This window comes from Phocoena phocoena, chromosome 1 (assembly GCF_963924675.1).
Source record: "Phocoena phocoena chromosome 1, mPhoPho1.1, whole genome shotgun sequence".
Lineage (NCBI taxonomy): Eukaryota > Metazoa > Chordata > Mammalia > Artiodactyla > Phocoenidae > Phocoena > Phocoena phocoena.
The window spans coordinates 83829930-83843507 of record NC_089219.1 but is presented as its reverse complement, the minus strand read 5'-3'; the positions used below and the strand labels follow the sequence as shown (position 1 = coordinate 83843507).

General features: G+C 42.3%; 1 protein-coding gene across 1 annotated transcript in view; it reads right to left on the bottom strand.

Annotated features, from left to right (window-relative positions):
• SLC44A3 (solute carrier family 44 member 3) overlaps positions 1-13578 on the bottom strand; it is an 82354-nt gene that overhangs the window by 52852 nt on the left and 15924 nt on the right. Inside the window, exons 6-7 of the mRNA XM_065877219.1 lie at positions 2970-3130; positions 1223-1312 (exon numbers count right to left, since the gene is read on the bottom strand). Coding sequence (XP_065733291.1) covers positions 1223-1312; positions 2970-3130 — 251 coding nt within the window. The remainder of the gene's footprint in view (positions 1-1222; positions 1313-2969; positions 3131-13578) is intronic.

The following is a 13578-nucleotide window of genomic DNA, read 5'->3' as shown; positions in this document are numbered from 1 at the left end:
CAGGGAGGTAACTCCGGAACACAGATGTGTCCTGTCAGCCTGGCCCATGGGTGGGGCTGGGTGTGAGCAGGGAGGAAACCACACTGACGGGATGGTGAGAGGAACAATATTAGAGTCTAAAGTCTAAAATTTCCAAGTGAGCTCTGTGGGTGACAACTCCAGGGGCAACCTGGATATTGGCTTGGCACCTACAAAACTGGGCGGACGCCTCGACATTGCACGTGCTCTGCATTTAGGTACTAAGTGCTACCTGCAGCACATCCACAGTGACGACAGGGAGGTCACAGTCGTCTTTACTAGCCGTGGGTGGGGAAGGCACCCTCACAAGCGTGTCCTCCAGCACCTGCACGCTGGGCACCTGTGATCTGCAGAACTGACTGTTTAGGGGATGAAACTCCAAATTGGGCATGCCAATTATTAAAAATTAAAATATCCTATACTAGTTCGGAAACAGCTGCTGCCTTGAGCTCCCTGCATGCCTCTGCCCCTCGGACCTTCTTCCCCGACAACTTCTGGATGGATCCAGGACCCAGCACTGAAAAGGAAAACAGTGGGCACCGGGCAGCGTCTCCGGGACCCTGCCCCAGCTCAGGGCCTGCTTCTCTTCAGATTGGCCGGAGCCTTTGCATGACAATGTGGGTACCCACGGGTGATGTGAAAATTCAGAAGACATCCTTTAAAGCAACGGTCCCCAACCTTTTTGGCACCAGGGACCGGTTTTGTGGAAGACACTTGTTCCACGCACAGGGTGGGAGGTGAGGGGATGGTTCAGGCCGTAATGCGAGCGATGGGGGAGGATGGAGAGCGGCAGATGAAGCTTCGCTCCATCGCCTCCTGCTGTGCAGCCTGGTTCCTAACAGGCCTCGGACCGGGGGTTGGGGACCGCTGCTTTAAAAGGGCTTCCAGTAGGCATTGGAACTGACTTTTAGTGGTGTGGAAATCAGTACCACTCACCTGGCCGGCTCATCTGAGAGGCGGCACAGTGCAGAAGAGACAGAAGGCTGAGCAGGAGGAACTCTGCTGTGATCTGTGAGACAGAAGCAATCCTGTGGTCCTCCCTGACCTCTCTGGGCCTGGGTCTCCTCATATGTAACATGAGGGAGTTGGACGAGAGACTCTCTAAGACCCCATGTAGCTCAGCAATGCCAGCTTTTAAGTTCTACACTTAATGGAAAGGCTTTTCATTTAATCAAGAAGAAATCAATCAAGTGGAAATACTTACACAGCAATCCCAAAACAATCAGTGCAATGAAAATGTGAACCAGAAGGGTGGTGATGAATCGGAAGGTGAACATCATGGCCAAAGACAAGGCTAGAAAATTAAGCAAAACATATAAATTCTAACAACCACCAAGGCATGGGGGGGATGATGATGGGGCTGGAACGCCTAAACCTTCCAAAAGAGGGAGGGCTGAGGACTTCCTTCAATCTCTAGATATCTTGGACATCTACCAAAGAAAAAAACAAGACACACCCAGGCCCCTCTCTGAAGCATACACAAGTTAGGTCTGTGACAGTGCCACTTCCTGAAAGTGCTAGCATTCTTCTTGAATTAAAAAAAAATTCTTTTAAAGCAGGTATTTTTCCCCAAAACCCTAAACTTTCTTTTTTTCTTTTAAGTCCAAATGAACCATCTAAAATTTTTTATCAAACTTAACTCTTTTGATTTCATAACTTATCTAAAGTTCTAATTTTCTGTTCTCAGATACTCTCATTAAATATGAAAGATGAATGCCTTTAAAAATGAAAAATTTAAGATTATAAGATGTATGTATAAAAATCTGCACATCTGTTTCCAATTTGGGAGTTTTTAGGCCTATGAATTTATTCTAAGTACTTCAGTGAATTTATAAATACTATATTACTTATTTTTCTAAACAAGAATTCAGGATTACATATAGATATTTGGGTGTAGTGGTTAAGAACACGGGTTTAGAATCACATAGGTCTGGGCTGAGTCTCAGCTCTGCACCTCTGCTTGGCCAAGCCTCAGACCTCTCTAAGCCTCAGCTTCCTCTCCTGCAAATGGTGATAGGGTTCTGATGAGGTTTAATGTGTTAACAGCAAGCAGGATGTCTGGCCCATCTGGGTCATAAAAAGTCTGGAAGTTACATAACGGTGGCTAGTTAAGCATCCCCAAGCATTCAGGAATTAGTAACCTTTAGGTAATGAAATTATGGAAAACTCAATTTGTAAACTGGCAAAATTATGTTAATGGCTGATCAAAGAGTTTCTTTCAACCTTCCAAGGTTGGGAGACAGCCGCTGTAAATAACGGGGTAAATAAGAGGCCACTACTATTGCCTACAGCAGCAGAGAGAACTAATTCGTTCAAAGAGAAGGTCGACTCTTAAGGGAGCTCATCGAGCTGAAATAGCAAATGGGAAGTCAAACGGTGACGAGCGCCTGGGGGGCTGCTTCCAGAAAGGCCGGGAAAAGGCATGATCTGGCTCAAGACCTTGACCCTCCTACAACCCAGCAGGCCTGTTCCTAGGAGGAGCTGGATACATCAGGTCAATGCCCTCTGATGCTATGCCCTCTGTGCTACATGCAATGATGCACACACCTCCTTCCCTTGCTCACCAAGCAGCCTTGTGATCGGGCTTGCCTAGGGGAAGAGGGCTCGCGGGCCAGAGGACATGCGTTCCTGGTACTTATCATGGCCACTTCACAAAGTGGCAATCTGCTCTGCACATCCATCCTTATGCAGAGCTGAGGGGCAGGCCCTGGGACGCGGTCACTCTCTAAGGCAGCCCCACCTAGTGAGGCCTCGGGGCAGAGAGCCAGCTGGCCTCTCCCCAGTCTTACTGCCCCCTGCTCCACTTGAACCTGAAACACTGAAAATAACTACAAAGAAAATATATGAAGTTTTATATTTAAGTCAAGAGGCTAATTTCCATTGTACAACATACATAAGTGCTAGAAACTTTGGTATAAATAGTCACTGAAATAAAATTAATTGAAAATTACCGAAGGCGAGGACACAGAGACCGAGGATTGTGTCTCTTCCTGACATTATTCCACTTAGAATTCGATGGAGGGCGTCAACATCATTGATCAAAACAGATGCAAACAGGGAATAACACTCAGGAGTTTGAGGGATGCATCGATTAAACAAGGGAAAAGACTTGCTAAAAAATAAAAGAATAAGTGGCAAAGATGTTTACTTAATTACTTATCTTAAAAAAAGATGTTTATTTAAAATTCTCAGCAACCAAAATGTATAAGATCTACAATAATAAAAAGAAGTTTAACATCTTGTTTGCAGTCTACACCTTACAAAGCCAGGCATCTGTGCTGCCACAGTGTTCCGCTGATGCCCGGATGGGAAACTGATTATGGAGACCCATAGACACCAGGAACCTAATCTTGGGGAGTGACATTGCTGACTCTCATGTCTTGGCCCTTCCTGGATAACAAACTACCAACTCCAACGCAAGAATCACATTTCTTTTAGGAACTATTAGAGATTAAGGACTGGCTCAATCAAAAGCTGTACTAATGAAACCACCAGCTTTATTTCTATCCTCTTTAAGAAGATGTAAAAGCCTTGAGAGTTTTGTTACAAACAGAGTGAGTGCTTAATAAATGAGTGATAAATGTATGAATGAAGCTGTGGTTGATAACTGCCTTGGGTAGATGAAAAAGCTGACCTCTTTTGGGGCCCTTCCTGAAACGGAAAAATGCCCAGGAATGTTCATCCTAATGCATCTTAATGAGGCCACACATACCTTCACAGCATCCTGCTCTTCTTTCCTTCTGTGGGCCCCAAACAGTGGAAATAATCCTGATCCAAGAAGTGCCAAATTATCTGACAAGTTGCTAAAACATTAGGCAGTCGCCAACATCGCATTGCCATGAAGGCAAAATGCCTTCTGAAATCCCAGTGAAGCTCAACACAGAACATACAGCAGGATCTTTCTCAGGAGTCACAACAGTATGTGAGAGTTCCCGAGTCACTGAATGGTGATTTAAGAGAACAGCAATACAACCGAGCCGTTGTTTTCTTTAAATTAAAAATTTTGCAAGTGTGATACATTCACACAGCTCAGATTCCAAAAAGGTGCAATAGGATAAACTGTGAGTAACTGCACTTTCTTCTCCTTGGGCCACGGAAATACATTTCCTCACAGGCGACCGTTGTTTTGGTTTCTTGTATATCATTCTAGAGACGTTTTTAGCATACACGAACGTAATAGGAAATTTAAATAGGAGTCTGCTGCTGAGGCTCAAAGATAATAAAAATTATATCCCCAAATGAGATGCCAGACCCCACCAAGCAGGGCTTGTCAAAAGAGAGGTAGGAGAAACCTGGTTATTCTCTTAAACCTTCACCCACACTGAATATAAGAGTGTTGGAAGTTGGAGATTAGAAGAGCATTTTATAAAATAAACTTTTAATTTTGGAATAACTTTAGTGTTACTGAAAAATTGCAAACATGGTACAGAGAGTTTCCATGTACCTTCACTCACCTCCACCTAATGTTAACATCTGACATAGCCACAGTACATTTGTGAAAATTAAGAAATCAACATTGGTGGGCTTCCCTGGTGGCGCAGTGGTTGAGAGTCCGCCTGCCGATGCAGGGGACACGGGTTCGTGCCCCTGTCTGGGAGGACCCCACATGCCGTGGAGCAGCTGGGCCCGTGAGCCATGGCCGCTGGGCCTGCACGTCCGGAGCCTGTGCTCCGCAGCGGGAGATGCCACAACAGTGAGAGGCCCACGTACCGCAAAAAACAAAACAAAAACCAAAAAAAACATTGGTGCTACACTATTAACTAAACCACAGTCTTTATTTGGAAGTCACCATTTTCCACCAATTCCTTTTTCTGTTCCGGGATACCACACTGCATTTATTTGTTGTGTCTCTCTTGGTTTGTGACAGTTTCTTAGTTCCTCCCTATTTCTCATAACTTTGACACTTTTGAAGATTCATGGTCAGGTATTTTATAAAATGTCCTTCAAGCTATAGAATGACCCTCACATTTTCTCATGATTAGGCTGCAGTTATGGGTTTATGGGAAGAAAACCACAGAGGCGAAGAGCTATTCTCAGAGGATCACATCAGGGGACACGACAGCAACATGACACCACTGCTGGAGTTGCCCGAAATCACTTGGTTAAGGTGGCTGGTACCTGCCAGTTTTCTCCACTGGAATCTGACTATTTTTCTCTTTCTACACTCTGTTCTTTAGAAGTGATTCACTAAATCCAGCCTGCTCTCAAGAAGAGGGAAATTAAGTTCCACCTCCTGGAGGAGGAATATCTACACACATTATCTGAGATCCTCTGTAAAGATTTATCCCCTTTCTCCCATTTATTTATTTACTTAATCAGTCATTTATTTATATAAGTATGGACTCATGGATATTTACTTTATCATCAACCCTAGTACGTAGCTTCAAAATTGCTAACTAGTACCCCGTGAGAAACAAATTTACCAACTAGAGCACAGTGTTTATGTACAGTATTTTAAATTTTTTGGTGTTTTTTTTTTCTTGGCTTTAGCTTACAGTATGTAGTCACAGGGTTATTTCCCAAAGTTACTTAGGCCAGCTCCTTTTCTCTCTACTCCCTTCAGTTAGGTTATGTCATACATTTATAATAAGTTAAATTCATTTGTTGTAGTCTACATTTTATCCTGAGATCTCCTGATACCTTGGTTGTTTGTATTTTTTATTTGGATACAGTTGACTGTGTACAGGTGTTGGCAAGTGCATAGACTCACGTACAAGAGCAATTCTAAAGAGATGTTTTTGTTTTTGTTTTGAGAGAGAGAACTGCCATGTGAATCTATCGCTGTCCCTTAGGGTGAGGGATACTACTCCCTTACCCTAAGATGAGAAGTGAGAAGATGTTTCCTGGAAACAGATGAGAAGTGTTTCCTGGAAAACTCAGAGGCTTTACAGACCTTAACCCATGGGTTAAGGTCTGAGCCCTGAGAACGGGGTGGGGCTGGTGTCCAGGATGGTTACATGAGCGACTGTGGGGACCTTAACGGAAAGAAGCTGTGGGTAGCTGCTCAGTGCCTCGGGAGAGGGGAAGGAAGGCCCGACCAGAGGAATAGGGAAATGATCAGCCAGGGCAGAGATGCACTCGACCATGTAAGGGGCACTGCTGGTGAGAAAGTCCATTGATGGAACTTTCCAAATAACCCGGAAAGTGCTTCATGGAGAAAGCTGGCTGGAACATCTCCCAAGCCCAGAAGACTCATCCTAGAATCAGTACTAGTCAAGTAAAAATGCTCCTGGCTCCTTCTGTCTTCTCTTCACTTTTGGTGTGCCAGCCCCAAGAGTCAGAAGCCCGTTTTAGCAAGCTGGGAAAGGAAGGGGTGAGGAAGTAGGAGAGGAGAGAGAAGCAGAGGATTGCACCTCTCCTGACCCAAGCCGTCTCCCTGCTCCTGACCCAACCTGGGGGACGGAGAAGCTTCAACTTCCGGTCAAGTTTGAAGTCTGTCACACTGCACTGAGCATTTTAATTCCTGAATTGAAAGTGTCTTTTACCACTTAAAGTGACTGAGTCCTTACTACCTAAAAGTAACCAGAGAAGTCCTGCGAACCGTGTTTTCATTCAGGGTCAGAGAAAAAACTAGTCTGGCTGAATAAATTTAAAGAGACAGAGAAACAAAGCTAGAGTGGCTTTCTAACTACATCCTATAAGTTATGTTTGATGTAATGATTATACAGGCAAATATACACACACACACGTATACATACTTATATGTATATAAACACATAAGTCACACTTATGATATTTCCTTTTTATGGAAAAGGTGGTACACTGCATACTGCTTTATAGTTAGCTTTTTTTAACTTAATACATCTTGTAGCTCTGCTCATATTAGAATATAAGAGATTCCTCTTATTTTTACTGAGGTGAAATTTACATATAGTGAAATGTACAGATCTTAAACATACAGTCAGTGGCTTTTGACAAATACATATGGCAATGTAACCACCAGCCCTTTCAAGGTGCAGAACAGCTTTTTTACCCCAGAAAGTTCCCTCATGCCCCCTTCCAATCAATCTCCATGCCTCTACAGGCACTATTAATCTGATTGCTATAACTAAACATTAGTTTTGGCTCTTGTCTAATCCCATTTAAATGGAATCACATAGTATGCACTTTTCTGTGTCCAGCTTCTTACACTCAGCTGTCGCATGTATCAGCAGATCACTCCTTTAACTGCTGAGTACTGTTCCACTGTATGAATACACTACCACTTGTTTGTCTAGTCTCCTGTTGATTGCCATTTGAGTTGTTTACAGCTTTGAGCTATTAAAAATAAAGCTGCTATCCAGGACCTACTGTATAGCACAGGGCACTATATTCAATGTCTTGTCATAACCTATAATGGAAACCTGAAAAATAATATATTTATATACATACATATATATGTGTGTATAACTGAATCACTTTGCTGTATACCTGCAACACTGTAAATCAACTATACTTCAGTTAAAAAAAGATACATCATCATCATTTTTAAAAAGCTGCTAGCGGGCTTCCCTGGTGGCGCAGTGGTTGAGAGTCCGCCTGCCGATGCAGGGGACACGGGTTCGTGCCCCGGTCTGGGAGGATCCCACGTGCCGCGGAGCGGCTGGGCCCGTGAGCCATGGCCGCTGGGCCTGCGCGTCTGGAGCCTGTCCTCCGCAACGGGAGAGGCCACAACAGTGAGAGGCCCGCGTAACGCATAAAAAAAAAAAAAAAAAAAAAAAAAAAAAAAGCTGCTAGTAACGTTCGTATAAGTCTCTTTAGGGACACGCATTTTCATTTCTCCAAGTAACTACCTAAAAGTGGAATTGTTGGGTCATATGGAAAGTGTATGCTTAGCTTTATAAGAAGCACCAAACTTTTTCCAAAGTGGCTGCAGCATTTATATCTCACCAGCAATGGTTGAGACTTCTAGCTGTTCTACCTCCTCACCAGCACTTGATATGGTTCACCTTTACGATGGGAGCCCTTCTAGTAAGCATGTAGTGATATCTCACGGGATTTTCAATTTGCATTTTCCTGATGGCTAACAGTGGTAAGCATCTTTGTATGTACCTATTGGCTCCTTGTTTATCTTCTTTTGAAAAGTGTCTGTTCAAGTCTTTTGCCTGGTTTTATTGGGTTGTTTGACTTTTTGTTATTGATTTAAAGTAGGGATCAGTCAAATTCAGCCCACCATGTTTTTGTACATGAAGCTTTATTGGAGCACAGCACAATCCATTTCTTTATGTATTTTCTATGGCTGCCCTTGCCCTGTCCTGGCAGAGTTAAGTACTAGTGGCTACTGAGATGATAATGTCCACAAAGCCTAAAATATCTACTATATGGCCCTTTAAAGAAAAAGATTGCAGATGCTGATTTAAAGAAATTCTTTATATACATACTCTGGATTTAAGCATTTGTCATATATACATACTGTGAATATTTTCTCCAAGACTGTTGCTTCTTTTTTTTGGTTTGTTTTGCATTTTCTTAACGGTATCTTTAGATGAATAGAAGTTTTTAATTTTGATGAAGTCCAATGTATCATTTTTTTTCTTTTATGTATAGTGCTTTGTGTGCCCTCTCAAATTTTTGCCTACTTCAAGGTGGCAAAGATATTCTTCTATTTTTCTTCTAGAAGCTTTATAGTTTTAGCTTCTTAGGTTTAGGTCTAGGATCTATCTAAAATTAGTTTTTGTGTGTGGTATAAGGTAAGAGTCCTCAATCAAAATGACCAAGTCATTTCCCCCCATGTCTTTCCACTTATTTTAGCACCATTTGTTGAAAAGGCTTCTTCTCCCCATGAAACTGCCTTGCCACTTTCACTAAAAATCAATTGGCCATGTATATGTTACTCTATTTCTGGGCTCTCCATTCTGATTCACTTATCTGTCTATCCTCATTCCAATTTTTTGTGGTACGCGAGCCTCTCACTGCTGTGGCCTCTCCCGTTGCGGAGCACAGGCTCCAAACGCGCAGGCTCAACGGCCATGGCTCACGCGCCCAGCCGCTCCGCGGCATATGGGATCTTCCCGGAACGGGGCACGAGCCCGTGTCCCCTGCATCGGCAGGCCGACTCTCAACCACTGCGCCACCAGGGAAGCCCCTACACTGTCTTAATCACTGTAATTTTGTAATAACTTTTGAAATCAGGTGTTATGAGCTCTCTAACTTGGTTCTTCTTCAAGGTTTTTGTGTGTGTGTGTGTGTGTGTGTAAACCTATGTCTTTAGCATTTTCTATATTTTTTAGAATAAACTTGTCAATTTCTACAAAAATTATATTGGGGCACTGTGTTGAATCTATAGAACAATTTAGGGAGAAGAGACATCCTAACATTATGAAAACTTCCAATTCATGAATTAGGTATATTTCTCTACTTATTTAGGTGTTCTTTAATTTCTCTCAGCAATGTCTTATCAAAGTTTTCAGTTGAGGGCTCACATGTCTTCTGTTAAATATATTCCTAGTTATTCTATACAGTTTTGATAGTGCTGAAGATGGACTTCAAAATTATTTCCTAGTTGTTTGCTGCTAATACATAGAAATGTAACTTGACTTTGTAGTTTGCAGATTTGCTAAATTCACTAAGTAATTATTTTGTAGATTCCTTTGGATTTTCTATGCAAACAATTAGGTCATCTATTAATAAAGATGGTTTCGCCTCTTCCAATCTATTTTTTTCCCTTACTTTACTGCAATTCCTAGGACCTCTATTACAGTGGTGAGTAGAAGTGGTAAGAGCATATATCCTTGCCTTGTTTCTAATTTTAGGTAGAAAGCATTTTATAGTTCACCATTATGTATAATATTAACTATAGATTTCTCAGAGATGCCCTTTATCAGACTGAGAAAGTTCTCAGCTATTCCCAGCTAGTCTCTTATTAAAAAAAAAAGAGCTAAATAGTGTTACATTAAGTGATATACCATTATTTATTTAAGCAGCGCTCTATTGAAAGCCATTTAGATTGCTTTAATTATTTTGCTATTATAAACGCTGCAGTGAATAACCTTATACTAATGTCATTTCACGCTGGTACATGTATACCTGAAGATTAAATTCCTAGAAGTAGAAATGCTTGATTAAAAAGCGATGAATGTAGGGAGGGGGATCAAGATGGCAGGGCAGGAGAATGCGGAGCTCACCTCCCCCCACAAACACATCAAAAATATATCTACATGTGGAGCAATTCTCATGGAAAACTAACCGGAAACCAGCAGAAGAACTCCTATACCACCAAGGTTGCGAGAAAGATTTCTACATAACCAGTTGGGACAGAAAAGGCACTGGGTTGGGACCTGTGCCCCTGAGAAGCAAGCAGGTCAAGCCACAATCTGGGCATCCGAGTCCTGGGCTCCTGTGTGGAGAAGACAAGCCCCCTTTCCTGCTGGAAAATCTGCTGCGACAGACAGAAGGGCTAGAGAAGCCTAGACTCTGCTTGCAAGGAGTGTGCGACTGCTGTCTTGCTGACAACCAGGGTGGAGAGAGCCATGCACGGATGGCTGCTGCCTCGTCGCACTTCTTAATCAGAAGGGGCAAACACCCTGGCCCTGCTCACTCCACACCACAGCCTGCTGCGAGATCAGGGCAAAGATTCAGTTTAGCTATGCAGAACCAGACCAGGTCACCTGGGGTGTGATCCAGGTGAAGCCATAGAGGCCACTGCACATGGATGGGGCGAGTGGAGCCATAGTGGCCACTGTCAGGGTGAGCACAGGGAGGTACCACAAGAGCACACAGAGGCTAAGGGCTGAATCTCGGGCAGACAGGCACTGGTAATTGATCTAGCTACACAGAGACAGCCCAGAGGGCCTGGAATGCGGTCCAGGTGGGGCAGTGATGGCCACCGTCAGTGCATTCAGGAGTAGTAGATTATCTCCCAGTGAGAGCACCCCAGCTAAGCCCACTTCACACCACAGCTTAGCCTAGACCTGGGGCAGACAGGTCCTGGTAGAAAACTGGCACCGAAGCAGCATAGATGGCAGGCAGGAGCATAGCCACCTAAACTCCTGCAGCCACAACGTCCTGACCTGCAGCCCCAGCCCACTCCACACCACAGCCTTGCACTAGATATGGGATGAACACAACAGAGAAAGGGATGCGATCTTGGGCTGCTTCTAAGCAGAGCCATGGGGGCCCACAGGTCCTCTGTGACCGCACAGGCCTCAATTGCTTTAGTATTCACCTCCCTAGGGGTGGGGCACACACTCAAGGGCAATAGAGCCTGACTGAACCTGACCTTCAGGGCTTCTAATCCAACAACTGGGGAGCAGACTCTGCCCCTGACAGGGTGACAACAGCCACAGAACAGAAGGGAAGCGCCACCTCATATCCTGCACAGGGTCTAGAAACAACAACACAAACTATACCTCCTATCAAGGGGATAATGGCCAGCAAACTCTGAGGAAAGACCTGGCTGGCAGCCATACCCAAGCCAGCAACTTGCACCAAAGACATTGGACAGGGACAGTCTACACAGAGATGCTCCCACATAAAAACACCCCTTCAAGACCACAGTAGATAATTGTGTTTCCTAAATTTATAAAGACAGAGAAAGTTAAATAAAATGAAAAGGCAAAGGAACTACTCCCAATTAAATGAAAAAGAAAAATCCCCTGAAAGAACAAACAATGAAACAGACCTCTCCAATCCACTACACCCCAAGTTAAAAAAGTTGGCAATAAAAATGATAACTGAATTAAGAAAGATTATTGATAGAAATGCAGATCACTGTAACAAGGAGCTAGAAACTATAAAGGTGAACCAATCAAAAAGAGACAATTCAACTGCCAAGATAAAAACCAATCTAGAAGCAATTCATAGCAGAATAAATGACACAGAAGAATGAATAAGTGACTAGAAGATAGAATAATGGAAATCACCCAAGCAGAACAGCAGATAGAAAGACAAATGAAAACAAATGAAAGCAACATATGAGACTTATGGGATAATATAAAATGTGCCAACCTACACATAATAGGCGTTCCAGAAGGAGAAGGTAGCGGGGATCGAAAATGTATTTGAAGAAATTATTGCTGAAAACTTCCCAAACCTTAAGAAGGAAACATATAACCAGGTGCAGGAAGCACAGAGGGTCCCAAACAATATGAACCCAAACAGACCCACACCAAGACATATCATAATTAAGATGGCAAAAGTTAAAGGGAGGATTCTAAAGGCAGCAAGAGAAAAACAAAGAGTCAGTTACAAGGGAACCCCCATAAGGCTATCAGCTGATTTCTCTGCAGAAACTTTGCAGGACCTGAAGGGAGTGGCAAGATGCATTCAAAGTCCTGAAAGGGAAAAACCTAGGATGCTCCACCCAGCATGATTATCATTTAGAATAGAAGGAGAGAGAAAGATTTCCCAGAGAGGCAAAAACAAAAATCCAGCAATACTAAACCTACCCTAAAAGAAACATCAAAGGGTCTTCTCTAAATAGAAAACCCACAAGAATTTATAGGAAAGGGAAAATCATAATAGAAAAGGCAAATATATAAAAGGATTGACGATTACTTAAATAAGCCAGTACATAGATTAAACAACAATAAAAAATTGTAAAAGCAATTGTACTTACAATAAATAGGAAAAGGATAAGCATGAAGATGTAAAATATGACATCAAAAGCACAAAATGTGAGGGAGGGGAGTATAAAAATGTAGATCTTTTAGAATGTCTTTGACCTTGAATGACTATTAGTTTAAAGCAAGTAAATAGATATAGTTGTGGGTCAACACGCTTGAACTTCATAGTAACTACAAATCAAAAGCAGAACAGATTCACAAAAAACAAAAAGAAAGGAACTCAAGCATACTACAAAAGAAAGTCATCAAATCACAAAAGAAAATACAAAAAGAAGAAGAAATGAATGAAGAAGAACTACAGAACAACTGGAAAACAAGGATTAAAATGGCAATAAATACATACCTATCAATTATTACTTTAAATGTCAATGGACCAAATGCTCCACTCAAAAGACATAGCATGGCAGATTGAATAAAAGAAACAAGAAACTACAATATGCTGCCTGCAAGAGACTCACTTCAGGGCAAAAGACACTCACAGACTAAAAATGAGGGTACAGAAAAAAATATTTAATGTAACTAGAAACAAGAAGAAAGCAGGGGTAGCAATACTCATATCAGACAAAATAGGCTTTAAAACAAAGGCCATAAAGAAAGACAAAGAAGGACATTAAGTAATGATAAAGGGTTCAATACAAGAAGAGGATATTACACTCTTTAATATTATGCACCCAGTATGGGACCTCCTAAATACATAAAACAAATACTAACAAGCATAAAGGGAGAAATGGACAAGAATACAATAATAGTAGGAGACTTTAACCCTCCACTGACATCAATGGACAGATCATCCAGACAGAAAATCAATAAGGCAACAGAGGTCCTAAATGACACAATAAACCAGTTGTAACTAACTGATATCTACAGGACACTACAGCCAAAAAAACCATAATACACGTTCTTTTCAAGCGCACATGGAATGTTCTCCTGGATACACCACGTACTAGGTCACAAAGCAAGCCTCAACAAATTTAAGAGGACAGAAATTATTTCAAGCATCTTTTCTGACCACAGGAGT